Genomic DNA, 15,491 nt, shown 5'->3' on the forward strand with positions numbered 1-15,491 from the left:
AAGTTCTCGTAAATGAGCTAGGAAAACCTGGTTTGGTTGAAAGTGCAGCAAGGTGAGTGCACAACCAGCTGGGTAGTTGTAATGAAATAATAGTTGCCAGGGATTCCCAGCCAGTGCTGAAGATATATTGATTAGGGTTCTCCAGGATTGTTGAAATACTTGGTATTTCAAGTCATTTGTGACGTCTATCTTTTTTTTAATTTGCAGACAATGCCAAACTGTAAGCACTTTAGCAGATAAGCTTAGAAAGATTTTGAGCAACTATGTCAGAATTCAAACAATAGAGCACAATTCAGTACCAACAAGCATCACGCATCACATTTGTGACAAACTGCAGAAGAACAAGGGGAGAAATAACTGAGTAGGTAACAGTTCCTCAGAAAAGACTCTGGGTATGACAGTGAATTAACGTGACTCAGTGCCATCCATGAGCTCATCTTCACGGCTGCATGGTGGTGGGCAAAACCTGGGTTTTAGACACACAAGTCATCCTCCCACTTGCCCTCCACAGTGCCTCTGCAGATAGGGCCCAGTTCAAAGTCCTAAAATGTACCTGCAGAGGGTCCTGCAACAGAACAGAGGGTGATCAGACATGTAGAAAGTGTTACTGACAGGGAAAATTGTGTTGTTTAGTGAGAAGGCAGAGGGAAATGCTCTCAGTCTTTTATATGCAGAAAGGTGAGGAAAAGGAGGTGGTGATAGACTTTCCACTGCGAGATGAGTAAGTAACAGATTAAAATTACAGCAAAAGGAAATACAGGTTATGCAGCTTGCTGAACAATAAGAACAATCAGACAACAGAAGAGATTGTCTGGAGTGGGTGAGAGATCTTCATTACTGCATTTTTTCATAGAACAGTTATATGGCTTTGTGTTGGGAATGCTGTAGCCGTAGATGGTCTTGGATTGGCTTTGAAGACAGATCAGATGAGCATCAAGTTTCAAAGTTATATTCTATAAGATCTACTAATTTTTAACGTTATGTCTAACTTTATATTGCAATCCAGTTCTTGTTTTACACTCTTTTGTGGCAAGATGGAGGATGTATGACAGTAATAAATATGTTACTTAAGAAAAGTCCTTAAAATAACGAATCAATCAGAAGCTATAAATGTATATAGTGTTGCTATTTTAAAGGCATACAAGTTTAATCTTTTGTACAGATATAGTCAGGAAGATTCATAAAATACTGACCTAGGCACTCTGCTTTCTCCATATGGATATGTCCAGATTCAGATTACGTGTTTGTCAGCATTGCCTTTAAGTCTCCGTATAAAACACAGATTGCATTTGCCTGACCTGAAATCTGCTGTGGTTAGTAGGAATCTGTCTAATGCTCTTTAGTGCACACTTTTCTGTTCTATCAGGATGTACTCTTGAGATCCTCATAATGATCTCTGAGCACCTTCCAACTGTGCTGTCAGCAGTGCAAGGGAAATGCACCGTGTCTTCATTTGCTCACCCGCTTTCTCTGAGAAAAAAAATGTATGTGCAGTTGGGTATATTGTATTTGTTATGGTTTTTCTTTTGTCTTGAACGTGATACGACCGTTGAATTTTGGAAAGTGCTTCAATGCATACATTTAATGTGCCTAAAAATTTACTGATGTAGCATCTTCCAAGGACACATAATCAAGGACCAGAGCATAAAGTGATTCCCTGTTGATATATGTGGATCATATGAGAGTTGAAATCTCTGTTCTAAGAAAAGCAAAGGAGATTTTTCTGCTCTCTCAATAGGACCAAGATTTCCTTCAAGATCTTTTACATTCCTTCAGCAACAAATAATGTAATGACTAATTAACAATACTTAGAAAGAATTTTCATTATGCAAAGTTTCAGTAAGCAACTAAGCCCTACAGAGGACAACTAAGCCCCAATCAATGACACACGTAGTCCTCCTTTTATGGATGGAGAAACAGAAACATGTTCATGACCATGCGGCAGGGTGGTGTTCAGTGGTAAGAATAAAATATAAGATGTTGCACTACCAAGTCAGAACTGTGACCACTGGGTCCTGCTGCTGGTTACAGCCATAGAGCTACCCAGAGTTACAGGACAGGAGCCCCAGGGGTACTAACAGGCCTTACCGGCCCTTCCCAGCTACATCTTAGGCCTCCCCACACCCCTGCCCATGGCCCAGGACTTCAGCTCAGCCTGGGGTCATCAGTCCCTGCCCCAGTGGCACCACCGGAGTGCCGGTCTCCATCCATGCTTCTGGGGTGGTCGCCTTGAATGCATGTTGCAGCTTGTCTCCAGTTGTGTCCCTGGTCTTGTCCCCTTTTGCTCCTGGTTGGGCTCCCTCAATGGCCCCTGGCCCTGGTTCACCACCTGCCATATGGGGGCTGTTGATGGAGGCCATTACCAGCCCCCAGTTCTGCACCAGGGCTCAGCACCTCCAGGATGGTACCCAGAGTGCCATAACAAGAGACTGGACAAAGATCCCAAAGAAAGCCCTAGAAATGCCCAACTGTCCTCTTATCCTGATACAGAAATAAAATAATAATTTTAAACATGCCCCAATCTTGCTTCTCTAGCAACCAGGTAGAATACATCCACCTCCTTATCAGTGTAGAGGAGGAAAATAACTCTGCTTTGTAGAGACCCCAGAATATGTAATGAAAACAGGAAAACAGGACATATTATGGAGGAGATAGCTAATCCAAATATTGGAGCATTACTTGGATTTCCTGCTCTAGGCTTACAAAACACAGTTTCAGATTTGAGTAGAAGTATTTTAAACAGCAACAACTGTGTGAGAGAAGGTACATGCAGGCATGAGGGATAAAGGCAGCACATGCTGAAAGGAGGACCAGCACCACCAGCCACTGCTACTGCTTCCATCTGTACTGTGATAAAGAACCAGCAGCTTATGTATGATGTGAAGCAGCTCTGCCAGAGGGAACGTGCAGTGTTTAGGATGCAAGGAAGCAACCTCATGTCTTCCACAGACAGCATCCACCATTTAGAAACTATATAATGCACTGAAATTTCAGACCTCTGCCACCAATGAGCGAGTTGTCTTCTTTTCCTCATCATTTGTTCCAGAGATCAGCAGTGAACTCTGGTGACCCATGGAGATAAAATGCAGGGGAGGGAAGGTGTCAGAAACCACTGTATCAACAGGTGATGAGAAAATGGGTATCACTATAATTTCAGACCCTTCACAGAAGTGCAGCTGCATTATATCTATCCCAGCTTACCTAAAAGAAAATTAGTTCCAGTAGCCCCTAAGAGCATGCCGTTAACACAGATCTTTTTGCTGATCTCCAACTCAGACAGAGAAATCCTCAAGCCAGTGACTTACATAGATGTCCGTAAATACTACAAGAAATAGCAGGACTTTATTTGTCCTTGCCTTCCTCCAGCTTACAGTCAAGGGTTGAAATAAAATTGCTCTGATAAAGGACTTCAGAAGAGGAAATATTAAACTTACTTTAACTCAATACGCTGCATTAAAAATACACCAATGTTTCTATTGAAGTCCACAGGGTGCCCTCTACAAATATTCTACCACTGTTCTCCCAAGACATCCTAATGCAGTGAAGAGAGTTCTTTATATTTATAGGGATCAATTTATTCATGCATGTAATGGTCTGGATGCTGTCTATCTGGTGAAAGATGTATATACACTGTTAATTCTGGATCTGTTTCAGCCTCACTGAACTTAAGCACACTCAAACCTCTGCATTGGTGGAGCACTAACTTGCCACCCATGCTCTCTGTCAAGGGTCCTTTACAGTTCCAGAGAGCTGGTTTAATGACAGTGAACAACACTCCAGTAATATTTAGGTATAAAACCCCATGCTTTTAGATAAGAGGAGATAAACTTTGGGGTTTTTTGTATAGAAAACAATGAAAAAAGTAGATATAATGAAAACACGGTCATTTTGCATTAACCCCCCAATTTTCTGTAATTCGTATTAGTGAATTATAATTCACTATATATACTCGATATATATATATTCAATATATATTCAATATATATTCAATATATATTCAATATATATTCAATATATACTGGGATTGATATCATCAGCTAGTTATTGGAAACATCACTGTAGTTTACTCTATAGTCCTGTACCTCACATAGTACGAGCTACCAGATGAAAAAGGAGTTGATGTTTCTAAAGAAAAATGGTTGTGACTGAGCAGCAAATAACAGCAAATTTCTCTGAGGGTTTTGAACAGTGAGCCATCTTGGGTTGTTTCTGACCAAGGCTCCTAAACCTTGGCCTGGTTTTGAACTGTCACACACAATTCTAGCATATTTTTTACAATCCACAAAACTGTCAGGGTTTAGTTTGTTGCCTTCTACAGAGATACTGTTGAAGCAAATCACCAATTACATTAATTTTACTAGTAAGAAAGCCTAAATGTTTTTAATATAACTGAAGAAATTCTCAAGCAAAACTCCATACCCTCCATCCCCCTTCAAAAAACTCAAGGGAGGTTTATAACTCTAAGTGCTCGTTCTCTGTAGAAGCAAACCCCCAGTCTTAAACTATTTTGCTCCTTGAAACTAAACTAACAACAGAAATCTGTACATATTTTAGAATACTTGGATATTTGAAGTCAGTAGCACTGTTAGAAAATGTAAGAATGTATGGAAAATGTACAGTTAAGCTAACTCAACATCCTTAATTCTCCCCATCTACCGCTGTATATTGTTGCCTTCTCACTTGGCACATTCTTTGCATTTTTCTTGCTTTTTTCTTTTAGCATAGAAGATATTAATAAAAGCAAACACACTTTTGTTCATCAAAAGGACAAAAGAACTCTACAAAAAGGAAAAAAAGTCATGTTTAACTCAATAGTTCAGGATAGATTTGTGCTATATGGGGCACCTTTCCCAAACTTCTTTTATTAGCACTGATGATGACTTAAAGTTTATGATCTACCGCCCCAAATCGGCAGATTTTTCTCTCTTTTTTCTCTCTCTGTTAGGCAAAGTATATTTTTTTTCTGAATTCTGGTTAAAGAGGAAACACGGAGGCAATTTTAGCAATAAAGGTTTTACGGCTGTCTGACTGCTGTGGAGAGCAGGAAACCAATGTGAGAAGGAACAAGGTGTCCCCACTGTGTGCCCAAGGTTTTTTACAGATCTCATGGCAATTATTCAGTCATGCATAGGGTGCATAGGACATGCTTCATAGTTCATGCTACAGGGTGCATAGGACCCAGGAGCTACATCTGATCACACCTCAGTCAGTGGCTTGAACTCCTAGGAAAGGAGGAGCAGGAGAATCCTGGCTGTCAGAGTAGATACCTCTCTGTTTTTCTGCCATGTAAGCCTTCTGCCTCATGCTAATGAAAATGTTTCAACTCTCCAATGCTGGGGGACAAACAGCAGATGTGTTAGTGATACACAAAATGAGGAATGGTCCAAGGAAGGAAAGCCAGACACACCTAGTTATCTTTTCACCCAATGAAACATAGCAGCCTGAAGGGAAACAGAAAGATGGCAAAGTAGAGTTGGGTTAAAGGAAATCCTTCACCCCTTTCACCAGTGAAAGTCATTATCAGACATTATTACTGAAGCCAAAAGGTTGGAGGAATACAGAAAAGGATGAGCTGTTTATTCAGAAAATATGCAAGTGCTCAGTTGTTGTTACAAAGCATCTTAAAAACAAAATACAAGCCTTCGTGCTTCAGGTTATTGCCTACCTTAAAATAATAGTAGAATAAAAGAAAATTTCTTCCCTGCACAAGTTGTTCTTTCTTACTTCCCTGTGCAGTTTCTCAAAGCATATGTTTCTAGCTGCTGCCTGAAATAATGCACTGGAATAGGGAGAGCATTAGTCAGATCAGAAGTAGCAATTAAGTTTTTGTGTTCTTTAATCTGGAGAAGGCAGGGTAGAGTTTGCAATTCTTGTTGCTTATTTTTCCAAATTACTCATGAGAAGTCAAAGAATGATCCAGGCTCAGGCCAGGCAGGCTCAGACTGGCATATTACAGAGAGCATATAATAGAAAGCTGCATAAAATATTTTAATCAGACTTTATATATAATCTCAACTGTGTTTATTATAATGACACTAAGCATTGAACTTTAAAGGCTATGCTGATTAAATTGATATAGGAAGTCCAGCATATTTTATCAGCACTCTTCTATACAAATGACTCAACTGCTGCCTACTGCCAGCCTTTTAAGAGTCCTAAAACCCAAACCACAAGAGGTCTGTTACTAACGAAATACAGTAATGACTAAATTTATAAAAGAAAAATTAGATGGGCAAACTGTGCAGGATGCACACTGGAGGTTTCTGCTTCCCTAGAGATAGAGTTTAATTTGTAATATACTTAATCTTAGTCCTGTCATGGTTTAAGGAAATAGGATATTTGTATGCAAATTTGTCAGTGGATTCTTTGCTGCTTTTACATTGCATTTAAAGGAAGTGGGACCTGTTTCTGAGCGAGGTCCTGAAAATGATTGCCAAGGTCTTCTGCCCAGCCTTGGGGAAATATAATCATGTACCCATGTTCAAGTCGTAACATTCAACTCTCTTTCTACTAAAGCACATCTCAGTCCAGGATGCTGTGGAGAGCTAGGAAAGAATTGGTATGCATTAAAACCTTATTAGAAAAGGAGTTGAACAACTGGTCTGTTGGGATTTGTCCTTGACTTCCAGAAATTGATTTCTGAGTCTTGCAGGTGACTGTGAAAGGTTGAGGGCAGACCTGTGGAAGTGTTGCTGTTCATGTGAGCTGCAGCAGCTCCCACGGGTCTGAACCTTAGTGTGGACTCTTGACAGAGAACGGGCCAGTCAGCACAGCTGTAACTCAGCAGTTGAGTACCTGGGCTGGATTGCCCAAGGCAGCTGGCCATGGCCAGCAGCTAGTGTGTCTTCCCTACACCAGCCCACATGCTGTCTGGGCTCAGGCTCACCTCTAGTCTCTTTGGACATATGTTACTGCACTGGTGAGAGGAGTGTGCTTCAACTTTTTATAGTGAGCCACATATGCCCACTTAATTTAAAAAAAAAAAAAAACAAACAACCACAAAAACACACCAAACCTTTGATGAATTATTCTTTTGTAGTCACCACAGGCAATATCTACAGAAACCATGCAAGGGATCAGGGCTGTCAGTAGTAAACTGCATCCTTACATCACTCTGCAACCCAAGGCAGTGATTTAGTTATTCAAGCAAGAAGCTGGCACACCCCAAAAGTTGGTACAGTACAGATAATTCCTGAAATAGTCACATGTATCCAATCTGTCCGGGCATAACTGTCACAGCTGGAAAATGCACCTCCACAAGGTGAAAATCTCCCGCAAACCCGTGTTTCTGCCAAAAGCATCTGTCCTGTCTGTTTTAAGTAGCTTAATATATCTCCTGACAGAACAAGACCTTGCTCAGCACAAGCAAGGAACGAAATGAAAAACAATCATGGCACTTTAAAAAGCTCTTCTAAGGCAGAGGACTAGGACGACAGTTGTCACAGCTGACTGCAGACACCTGAAAGAGCAGACCCACAGGAGGTCCAAGAACAGTGTGCTAGGCTCAAGTCTAGATTATTTCTTCGGTGATGCCTTGCTGGCAGATTCAACACCTCAGATTGAACAGGAACACTCTCTCACACCTTCAGCAATGACCATGGTTTTTCTCTTCCTATTCTGCTCTTTGGAGGTTTGGAAAACATCAACGTTTCAAATCTGAAACCGCCAGGTCAGCTGCAGAACACCACAGAAACTCCTGAGCACATTTTCAAGCCTCAGCCACTTTAAACTTCCAGAGTTTTAAAGTCAAAGCATGAGCCTCACAGTAAAACCAGAGAAAAAGAAAGCAATCAAGGAAATTAATTCCTGGCTATTTTGCAACATCCGTTCCATATGTCCAGGAATATATAAGACTAATTGCATTTTCACTGACGTCAGTCTAATCAACGATCAGTTTACGAAGCTTAATGTGTTCTCCTCTGGCTCACTAGAAGATACATATTAACCTTCAGCAGAACTTCTAAACACATTTTACTTGATTAATGTAATACCTCCTCTCCTTTCTAAAAATACATTCATGATTTTTGTATAAAAACCAAATGTAGTTATAGCATTCTGGACTCTTAATGGGCTTCTTTCCGTTAACAAGCACTTATGTAAACTTTACTCCTCTTACAACCAACCATCTGTTTTCTCACTGGAGGAAGACAACGGTTCTTTGTAATCCCAGTGAATTTATTATCCAATTGAAGGCCTTACTAAGATAAAAAGGGTATTTTACAAAAGTTTACATTTCCTGAATTACTGTGTTGATTAGAAGAGACAACTGTGTCATTATTCTAGACAACCGATGCAGTTTATCAGCTATAGTTGCAGTGATTCATATCCTCTGTGCAAAAATCCCGCTGTGGTGTTTGGGGATATAAGAAAACTTGCAGTGTAAGGAGATTAGAGCTTAAAGTTTTCAGAAATCCTTGTGTGTGTTGCAGACCAAGAAACTGTTCAGTAAATGTATGGACTGTCCAAAATATGCTTACAAGAAATTTTAGCCCTCCAATGACTTAAAAAGTTTTAAAAACAAAAACATTAATAAGCACACTGATGTGTGACAGAGTCTGGGGAGGACCGACAAAATGCTGTTTCTGCTCTGCTCTTCAGCAGAGCAAACACACAAACCTGTTTATTTTTTCACTTAGAGCAGAAAGCACAGATAACATCTATGAATCTGTCGGTTTTTCAGATAATCTTTCTGGCCTCTTCATAGATTGATTCTGTCACCCAGAGGTGAGTGATTAGGGTCTTTGCAAGCTGTCTTATTGATTGTGCAATTTAAATTCCTCCCATATGGTACTTTATTTTGTAATTTAACAGAAGAGGCCCTGAAACATGAATTGGAATGAGGAGGGAAGGAGGTGGGATAAGGTCCTGCACTGCAGGAACCAACCTGGATTTGCACGTGGGAGGAAGGAGTTATTTAAGTTCTCCAGAAGTCATCTTGAAGCAATTAATTGTTACGTTATTTAGTACTGTCTCTCTAGTAAGTTACAATCAGAATGTAGTTATTGAGAAGGTCCTTCAGACAAGGTACATTTTCTTCATGCTAATGATTAGTGGTGGTCTTTATTCTTTGCTCTATCATGTCTAAAATGCATGCATATATTTTCAGTTTCTTAAGGAAGTACCATGCAGGCCCTGAGCAGGTATTTGTGTGCAGGATCAGTCATTTATTCCCTGCTGGTCTTGAAGAAGATAATGAAATGGATGCAATCCACTCCAAAAGCAAACACTCTGGACCTCCTCTGATACCATCTCAGCTGGATATTCAATATGTACATCAGTCATACAGAGAAGCCTTTGAAGGTAGGATTCAGAGTTTTCTTTACTCGTAATGAATTCCAAGTTCCCTCTCCACTCACCTCAAAAGCAAGCACCTGCACAAAGCAGCAAGTCTCCGGTGAGTTACTGGGGATTGCTACTGTTTTTTTTCAAGATGTCAGCTTTTTTTTAATGAAATGAAGTGTAGACAATAGAAAAGCTAATAATAATTTTATAGACATGGCACTTTGGACATAAATATTTACTCACTGCAGCCATTTCCACTACAAGAATTGGGAATCTCAAGTAATTTCAGATTATACCCTGACCCCTTTACCTGCCGGTGGAGACATCTCACCTGCTGCTGACACTACATCTCCCACCAAGGGCCGGGAATTAGCCATGTCATTGGCACCATCCAGCTCTTTGCCCTGAATATACTGCCCAGGTCTGGGCCATGGAGAGGCAATCACCTGGTGAACCCACAGTGAGCCCCATTCTGCAAGACTTCTTTCCCCAGTGCCATCAGTGTTGGACTCTTAGTGGAGGTGGTAAAGGCAGAGTTGCTTGCAGAACAACCTGACCCAACACCCAAGCTATATCACACTGGTATGACATGGAAAGCAACATCCCTGGCTGATGTGAAGGAACAGAATCTTCAATGAGCTCGCGGACATACTATGACCATTTGTATGTAGATAAAGTTGGAGATCCTTATTCTTTGCCAATTTCATTCCATATAAAAAACAAAGAAAGCTAATTTTCTAAGTAAAACACAAAGCCTCATACTTGCATTCACGCAAATTCCCACAACCTGACATGGGGATAACAAAGTTTCCAGTTCCCTGTAACATCATGCTTTCTAATTGTGCAATTTCCCCCTTTTCACAACTTCAGTTCTTTTTTCAATTTTCAAAACCTCTTGATTCTCACAGGTTTGAAAATAATTAATAACTTGATCTTTTCTTAGAATTTCTTTATTTTCCCTGAAAGAGCCTTTCCACCCTTTTGAAGGGACTCCCACTTACAACTCCTTGCTGCTGTGAACAGTCTCAGACAGTATAAAGGTTGCAGGAGTGGGGACAGAGCAGCCTGGAAGGACCCCAGTGGAGGTATATTTTGTTTACATGAGCAGTCATGCTGATCTCTACTCCCTGCCGAGTAAGCCAAGATTTCAGTAATCTTCTAACTGGTATTTAAGTACATTGCCATACATGCTGTTTTGCATGGGGCTTGAAAAAGACAAGGAAATAAGTGTGGCCCAGTTGCAAAATATATGCCCTGATTCTCTTTTTGACATCAGGTCAAGTGCACTCTACTGATGTCAGCAGGGTGTTCAACCTGTAAATCAATGAGGCCATGGCAACCGGTGCTTTTCTTTTGCTTCACAGTATAAAAAGGCCACTACCAGTACTGCTTTTCATCCATTAGGATTCAATCCTTTTATTAAAAAATGACTGGGATGCAGACAGAAATTATGCGCTTTTTCAACTGTATATTCAGAAAAACCCAGAACTGAAATGTCACGACTAGCAATTCATGCCGAGCTTTCCACAAATAGCAGCTCAAACGTTGAAGCCAGCCTAGCTAAAAACTTCAGCTTCTTCTATTCATGTTCTTACTTCACGTCCTTCAGAGGGAGCCGCACAACCTGATAACTCACCATTATAAAAAGTTCTCAGCCTTTATTTTTAGCCCCTCTCTGCCGGGGCCCTGGGGACCACAGAGAGGGCCACGGACAGCTTCAGTGGGTATGAACAGATCCCACCACGACTCCAGGGCTGGTGGTGGCTCCTGGGGGGCCAGGGGGTCCCTAAGGGGTCCCTGGGGACAGTGGGGAGGAGCAGCCCCTGCCAAGGCCACTGCTGCAGATGGCACTGGGCACACAGCGCTTGTTATTTTAACACTTATTTTTTCTGACCTGATGCCTTAAAGTTTTGTCTTCCTTCCTCCCAGGTCAATGGGAAATAATTCCTGTTGTCCCACCTGGTGCTGGTGGAGCCTCAGGTTGTGCATAAACCCTGCTACCATGTGTTGGGAGAGTGGGAAATCCTTCTGTGACACTGTCAGCACATCTGACATCATGCCTCCTCTATGTTTTAGATAAAGAAAGTGGAGTCCATTTACTCAGGAAGAAGACATGCTGTGTTTATAAATGCTGTTATGGACAGGGATGTTATTCTGACTGACCAGTGCTGACTGGGTCACTTGGAACTAACAGAAGTGCCAGCTTTCCCCTGGTCACCTGCACCCAGGGGAGATCAGTAGTGAAGTTGGCTCATTTCAGCAGTGTCACTGCCTCAAACAGCACGCTGATACAACTGTCTAGAACAAATCTAAGCTGCTGAAAGTGACTTTCTCTGTTTCCTTAGTTTTTTTTTTCAAAACATGAGACTTTTAAGACATTTCTGCGTTATTACTCACAACCTCTGACTTCATGTTTGATACAATGCAGAGAAGCGTAAAGTCCATGCCAGTAGGATAAACCCCAAAGATTAATAGCCAGCTGAAACAAACTGGTCCTCAGGTTTTGAAAGAAATATTATCCCCCAGCCAGCCATATTACCTCCATCTTAATCTTCAGCATAATGTTTGTATTCAACATTGCAGCACCCCCTCTTAAGCTTTTCTCCCCAGGCAGCACACCAGCTCGTGAAGCGTGAGCTATTTTGCAACCCGATTAGATATTCTTTTCAGGATATTTCCTCTGGCTGCTCCACACTTTACAAGTTACTTTTTACATCGAAGTACCTCAGTGCTCTGTGGCAGTATGTCTATTGTACTATGTATACTATATTGCAATATCATGCAATGCTGGATTATGTTATATTAATCTAGATGTAGTACCTATGGCTGTACCAGAAGGAAACAACTGAAACACAAGAGCTATAGAAACATTAGCATTCTGAGATCCCTTATGTTCTACAGTAGAGCAAAGTTAAATATTTATTTCCCAGCTACTGATACTTTATCAGACCATTGTAACTGTCCGTGGCTGCTGGGTGTGTGTTGGAAATGCACACAGCATTCCTTCCCCTTACCTATGTGGGAAAGTGCTCTCATCAAGCAGCCCTGATGACCCACCTGCACTCAGCTTCCCACTCTCTCCACTATTTGTAGGATCCCAAATAGTCAATTAAAACATTAAAGCTAAAAAGCTAGAACATCACCCAGAGAAATACATTAATTTTTTCCACATTTATTCAGACATTAAATTCTGTCTCCTGAGATTATACTAACTCAAAACTGGCTCAACATATAAAAATGTTATTTTGAAAGCCTGCCAGAACTTTTAAGCTACTATTTTTACGTCCTTCAGAAGCCTCCGCTACTGAATCATTGCATTCATAGTCATAGAATTAATAAAAGTTACACCTCACAGGTAGCGAGATATGAAAAAGCAACAAGAAAACTATTCATTCTCTAGGGGGATGTTTTTAACTCAAGTAATTTCCTGTGAAGCATAATGGCAAACATTACACAGAATACATGTTGGTGTGGTGAAAAATCAAGGGGATTTTTATTTGAACTGTATTTGAGGTAATGCTCATAGCTCACATGTGGTTTGGAGAAATATTACCACCCAAAATGCACGCAGAGAAAAAAATCTGCTGCCAGGACAGCATCTATTTTTATGTAAACACTAAATAGCACACGGTATAAAATAATATTTTTTCTTCCGAGATAAAACAATATTTTCATATATGACTTTGAAAAACAGACCTTTCAACCAGGGTAGCTATTTACTCAGGGAGCTACCCCTTCCTTACTTATTGCTTCCTAACTTTCTGAGCTATCAAAATGGTTTAGCATTTATTATCAACATGCATCTAAATTTCTATTCTTAATAGTTAAACTTAAAAAATCTAGATATTTGCAATAGAGGAGAAAGTGCAGAAAGAACTGCGCACCCTGACATGTTGTGATTTTGTGTAAGTTTGAAGTCACTCAGAAATCTGCCCTGAAAGATCTATGAAAGCAAAATAGGAAAAGGTCGAACTCGGGAAATACCTGCTAGTTAAAAAAGAAAACTTTAAAACAGATTTTGCAGAAAAATACTATGTGAAATTGGGTCACTGGTATTTAAACGTTAGTAACTTAATAGGTAACAAAGCCTAAGAAGCTGTCCGTTTTTTCTTTGTATCTAAGGCCCACTGATGCACTTAATTCTCTCTTCCTCAAATATCTTTAGGTCCACTGAACAGCTAAAATATCTGTATCCCTGTCTTTGTGGAGCCAATGTGAAAAGGCTTCATTCAGCTGAAGGCAAAAAGAAATAACAAGCATCCTGGAAGAATTGTTCAAAAGCTTTCAGGTCGTATTAAAACTTATTGAAATTTCATTGCAGCTGGGAAAAAGGGGCATCTTTTCCAACACTGTTAGTATTCCAGATACCATGGGCTGTGGGTAGGATGTTTCATTTAACTATATTTTATTAAACCAGGAGCAAGAAATAGTTCAACAAATGCACCATTTTCTCAGTGGTGAATATGTATTTTATAGGACATAGAGCATTTTATATTATTTCTAGGACATAAATGTCAACCTAGCCTTTTTATTATGCTGATTGAATTTATTTAATGAGCTGTCCTACAATGGAGGCCAGCCCTGCATTTTTCACTTGCTTCTGAAGGGAATTTCAGTAGTTAGCAAATAAGCCCGGGTCTAATCTGCTTCCGTCTGCAATCATTTGAAAAATGATGCTTGGCAAACAGCTCTGCATGGCCTTGGCATCAGCCAGAGACCGATTTCTTCCACCAAGGGACCGGGAAGACCGAGCAGGCTGAGAAGTGCATCTACATAACCCAAAGCGACGAAGCAGCTCTTTTTTACTCCTGTGACACATTTGCAAACCCTGCGACTATGGCAGGGCAGGTCTGGGAGAGCCGCTTTTCCTGCATTGTTACTCAAGGGACCGAGAAAAGATTGACAAAGCCAGGGAGGAACCGAGGGCTTAATGCGCCTCCTTCGCACCGAGTCTTACCCCCGGCTGAAAAACCGGGTGTCGAACAACCTCTGGGACTGACGAGAGCCCATTAAAGCCCTGCCTCGAGGGGCAATTCCTCGCTTACAGCCTATAACCCCGACGGAGGACAGAAGTCTTTCTAGTACCTGATAGCAGCTGCCTGAAAGGTTTCCACTCTCTGCCAGACAGACCAAGACTCTACTGAGAAACAATTATCTGACAGACAAGGAACAGCAGTGAGGAGAACACCCGACTTCTTCGTGAAGCAGCGACCAGAGATAATAAAACAAGGTTTTCCGTGCGGCGTGGTCAGGGTCCGGGCGGCGTTGGCAGAGCCAAGGCAGCAGCGGGGCCTCAGCGCTGCCGTCAGCCCCGGCCTGAGAAACACCGCTCCGAAGTTTGGGGAAACCAGGCCAACCCCTCACACCGGGGGTCTTCACTCGTCACATTTTTATCCCCAAAAAGGCTTTTCGCTGGAGTCCCTGGTGAGCCTGCCTAGGCTCTGTATCTCCTGCTCCCGCTCCCCTGACCCTTAATCACGCACATGCTTCGTTTCCCGATTTAGAACGAGGCTAAGCCTCGGCCTCGCCGGGGGCTAACCCGCGGGCTGGCAGCGGGGAAGCGCCGGAGCCCACCGAGCGCTACGCTGCTAGTAACAACATGACCTCTCGGAGGTTTATCTCCAAAAACCTGCCTGGGCTGCAAGGGGCACCTCAGCTGCTGCGATGGGCACCCCCTCCGCGGAGCAGAGGGGCCGAGCAACCGGGGAGGGGGGGTGGGGGGGGTGGGGGACGGACACCCCCGGGGGGACGGGGGCAGCCGAGGGGGGGCTTACCAGGTACCAGACGCCGAGGATGATGGTGCCGGTGCGGACATGGCAGCAGAGGCAGCAGCTGTTGGAGTAGAAGCGCGCCCAGGGCGAGCTCAGCATCTCCGCGGCTGCTGCGGGCTCCGCGCCGCGCCGCTCCGCGGGGGCGGGACCGAGGCCGGGGCTGGGGCCGCCCCCCCGGCGGGCGGGACCGGGAGCGGAGGGAGCCAGCCCAGAGGGGGGCGGGTGCGGGGGGGCGACCCCCGCCGGCCCCTTCAGGAGGCAGCTGCACCCCGGCGGGCGGCGGAGCCGCCCCACACCCCTCCGTGCCCGCACACGCACTGACACCGACCAGCTAGAACTCCCCAGAGCGCTGGGGCATTCACGCCAAAGCAGGGAAGGGTTTTAAAACACGAAGCTGAGGGAATTCAGGGCGTTCACAGCCTGGCCTGCGTGGCCCCG

At 42.7% G+C, this 15,491-nt stretch overlaps 1 protein-coding gene across 2 annotated transcripts in view; it reads right to left on the reverse strand.

The window, feature by feature from the left end:
* The window catches only part of LAPTM4B (lysosomal protein transmembrane 4 beta), a 64,114-nt gene extending 48,901 nt beyond the window's left edge, over positions 1-15,213 (reverse strand). The window contains exon 1 of one of the 2 annotated variants that reach the window (XM_064442348.1): positions 15,057-15,213. In XM_064442348.1, the coding sequence (XP_064298418.1) occupies positions 15,057-15,152 (96 nt within the window). In that variant the 5' untranslated portion in view covers positions 15,153-15,213. The remainder of the gene's footprint in view (positions 1-15,056) is intronic. The other variant, XM_064442346.1, reaches the window with a different exon arrangement.
* Positions 15,214-15,491: the final 278 nt, after the last annotated feature.

The sequence above is a fragment of the Phalacrocorax carbo genome, chromosome 2 (genome assembly GCF_963921805.1).
Source record: "Phalacrocorax carbo chromosome 2, bPhaCar2.1, whole genome shotgun sequence".
NCBI classification, from domain to species: Eukaryota; Metazoa; Chordata; class Aves; order Suliformes; family Phalacrocoracidae; genus Phalacrocorax; species Phalacrocorax carbo.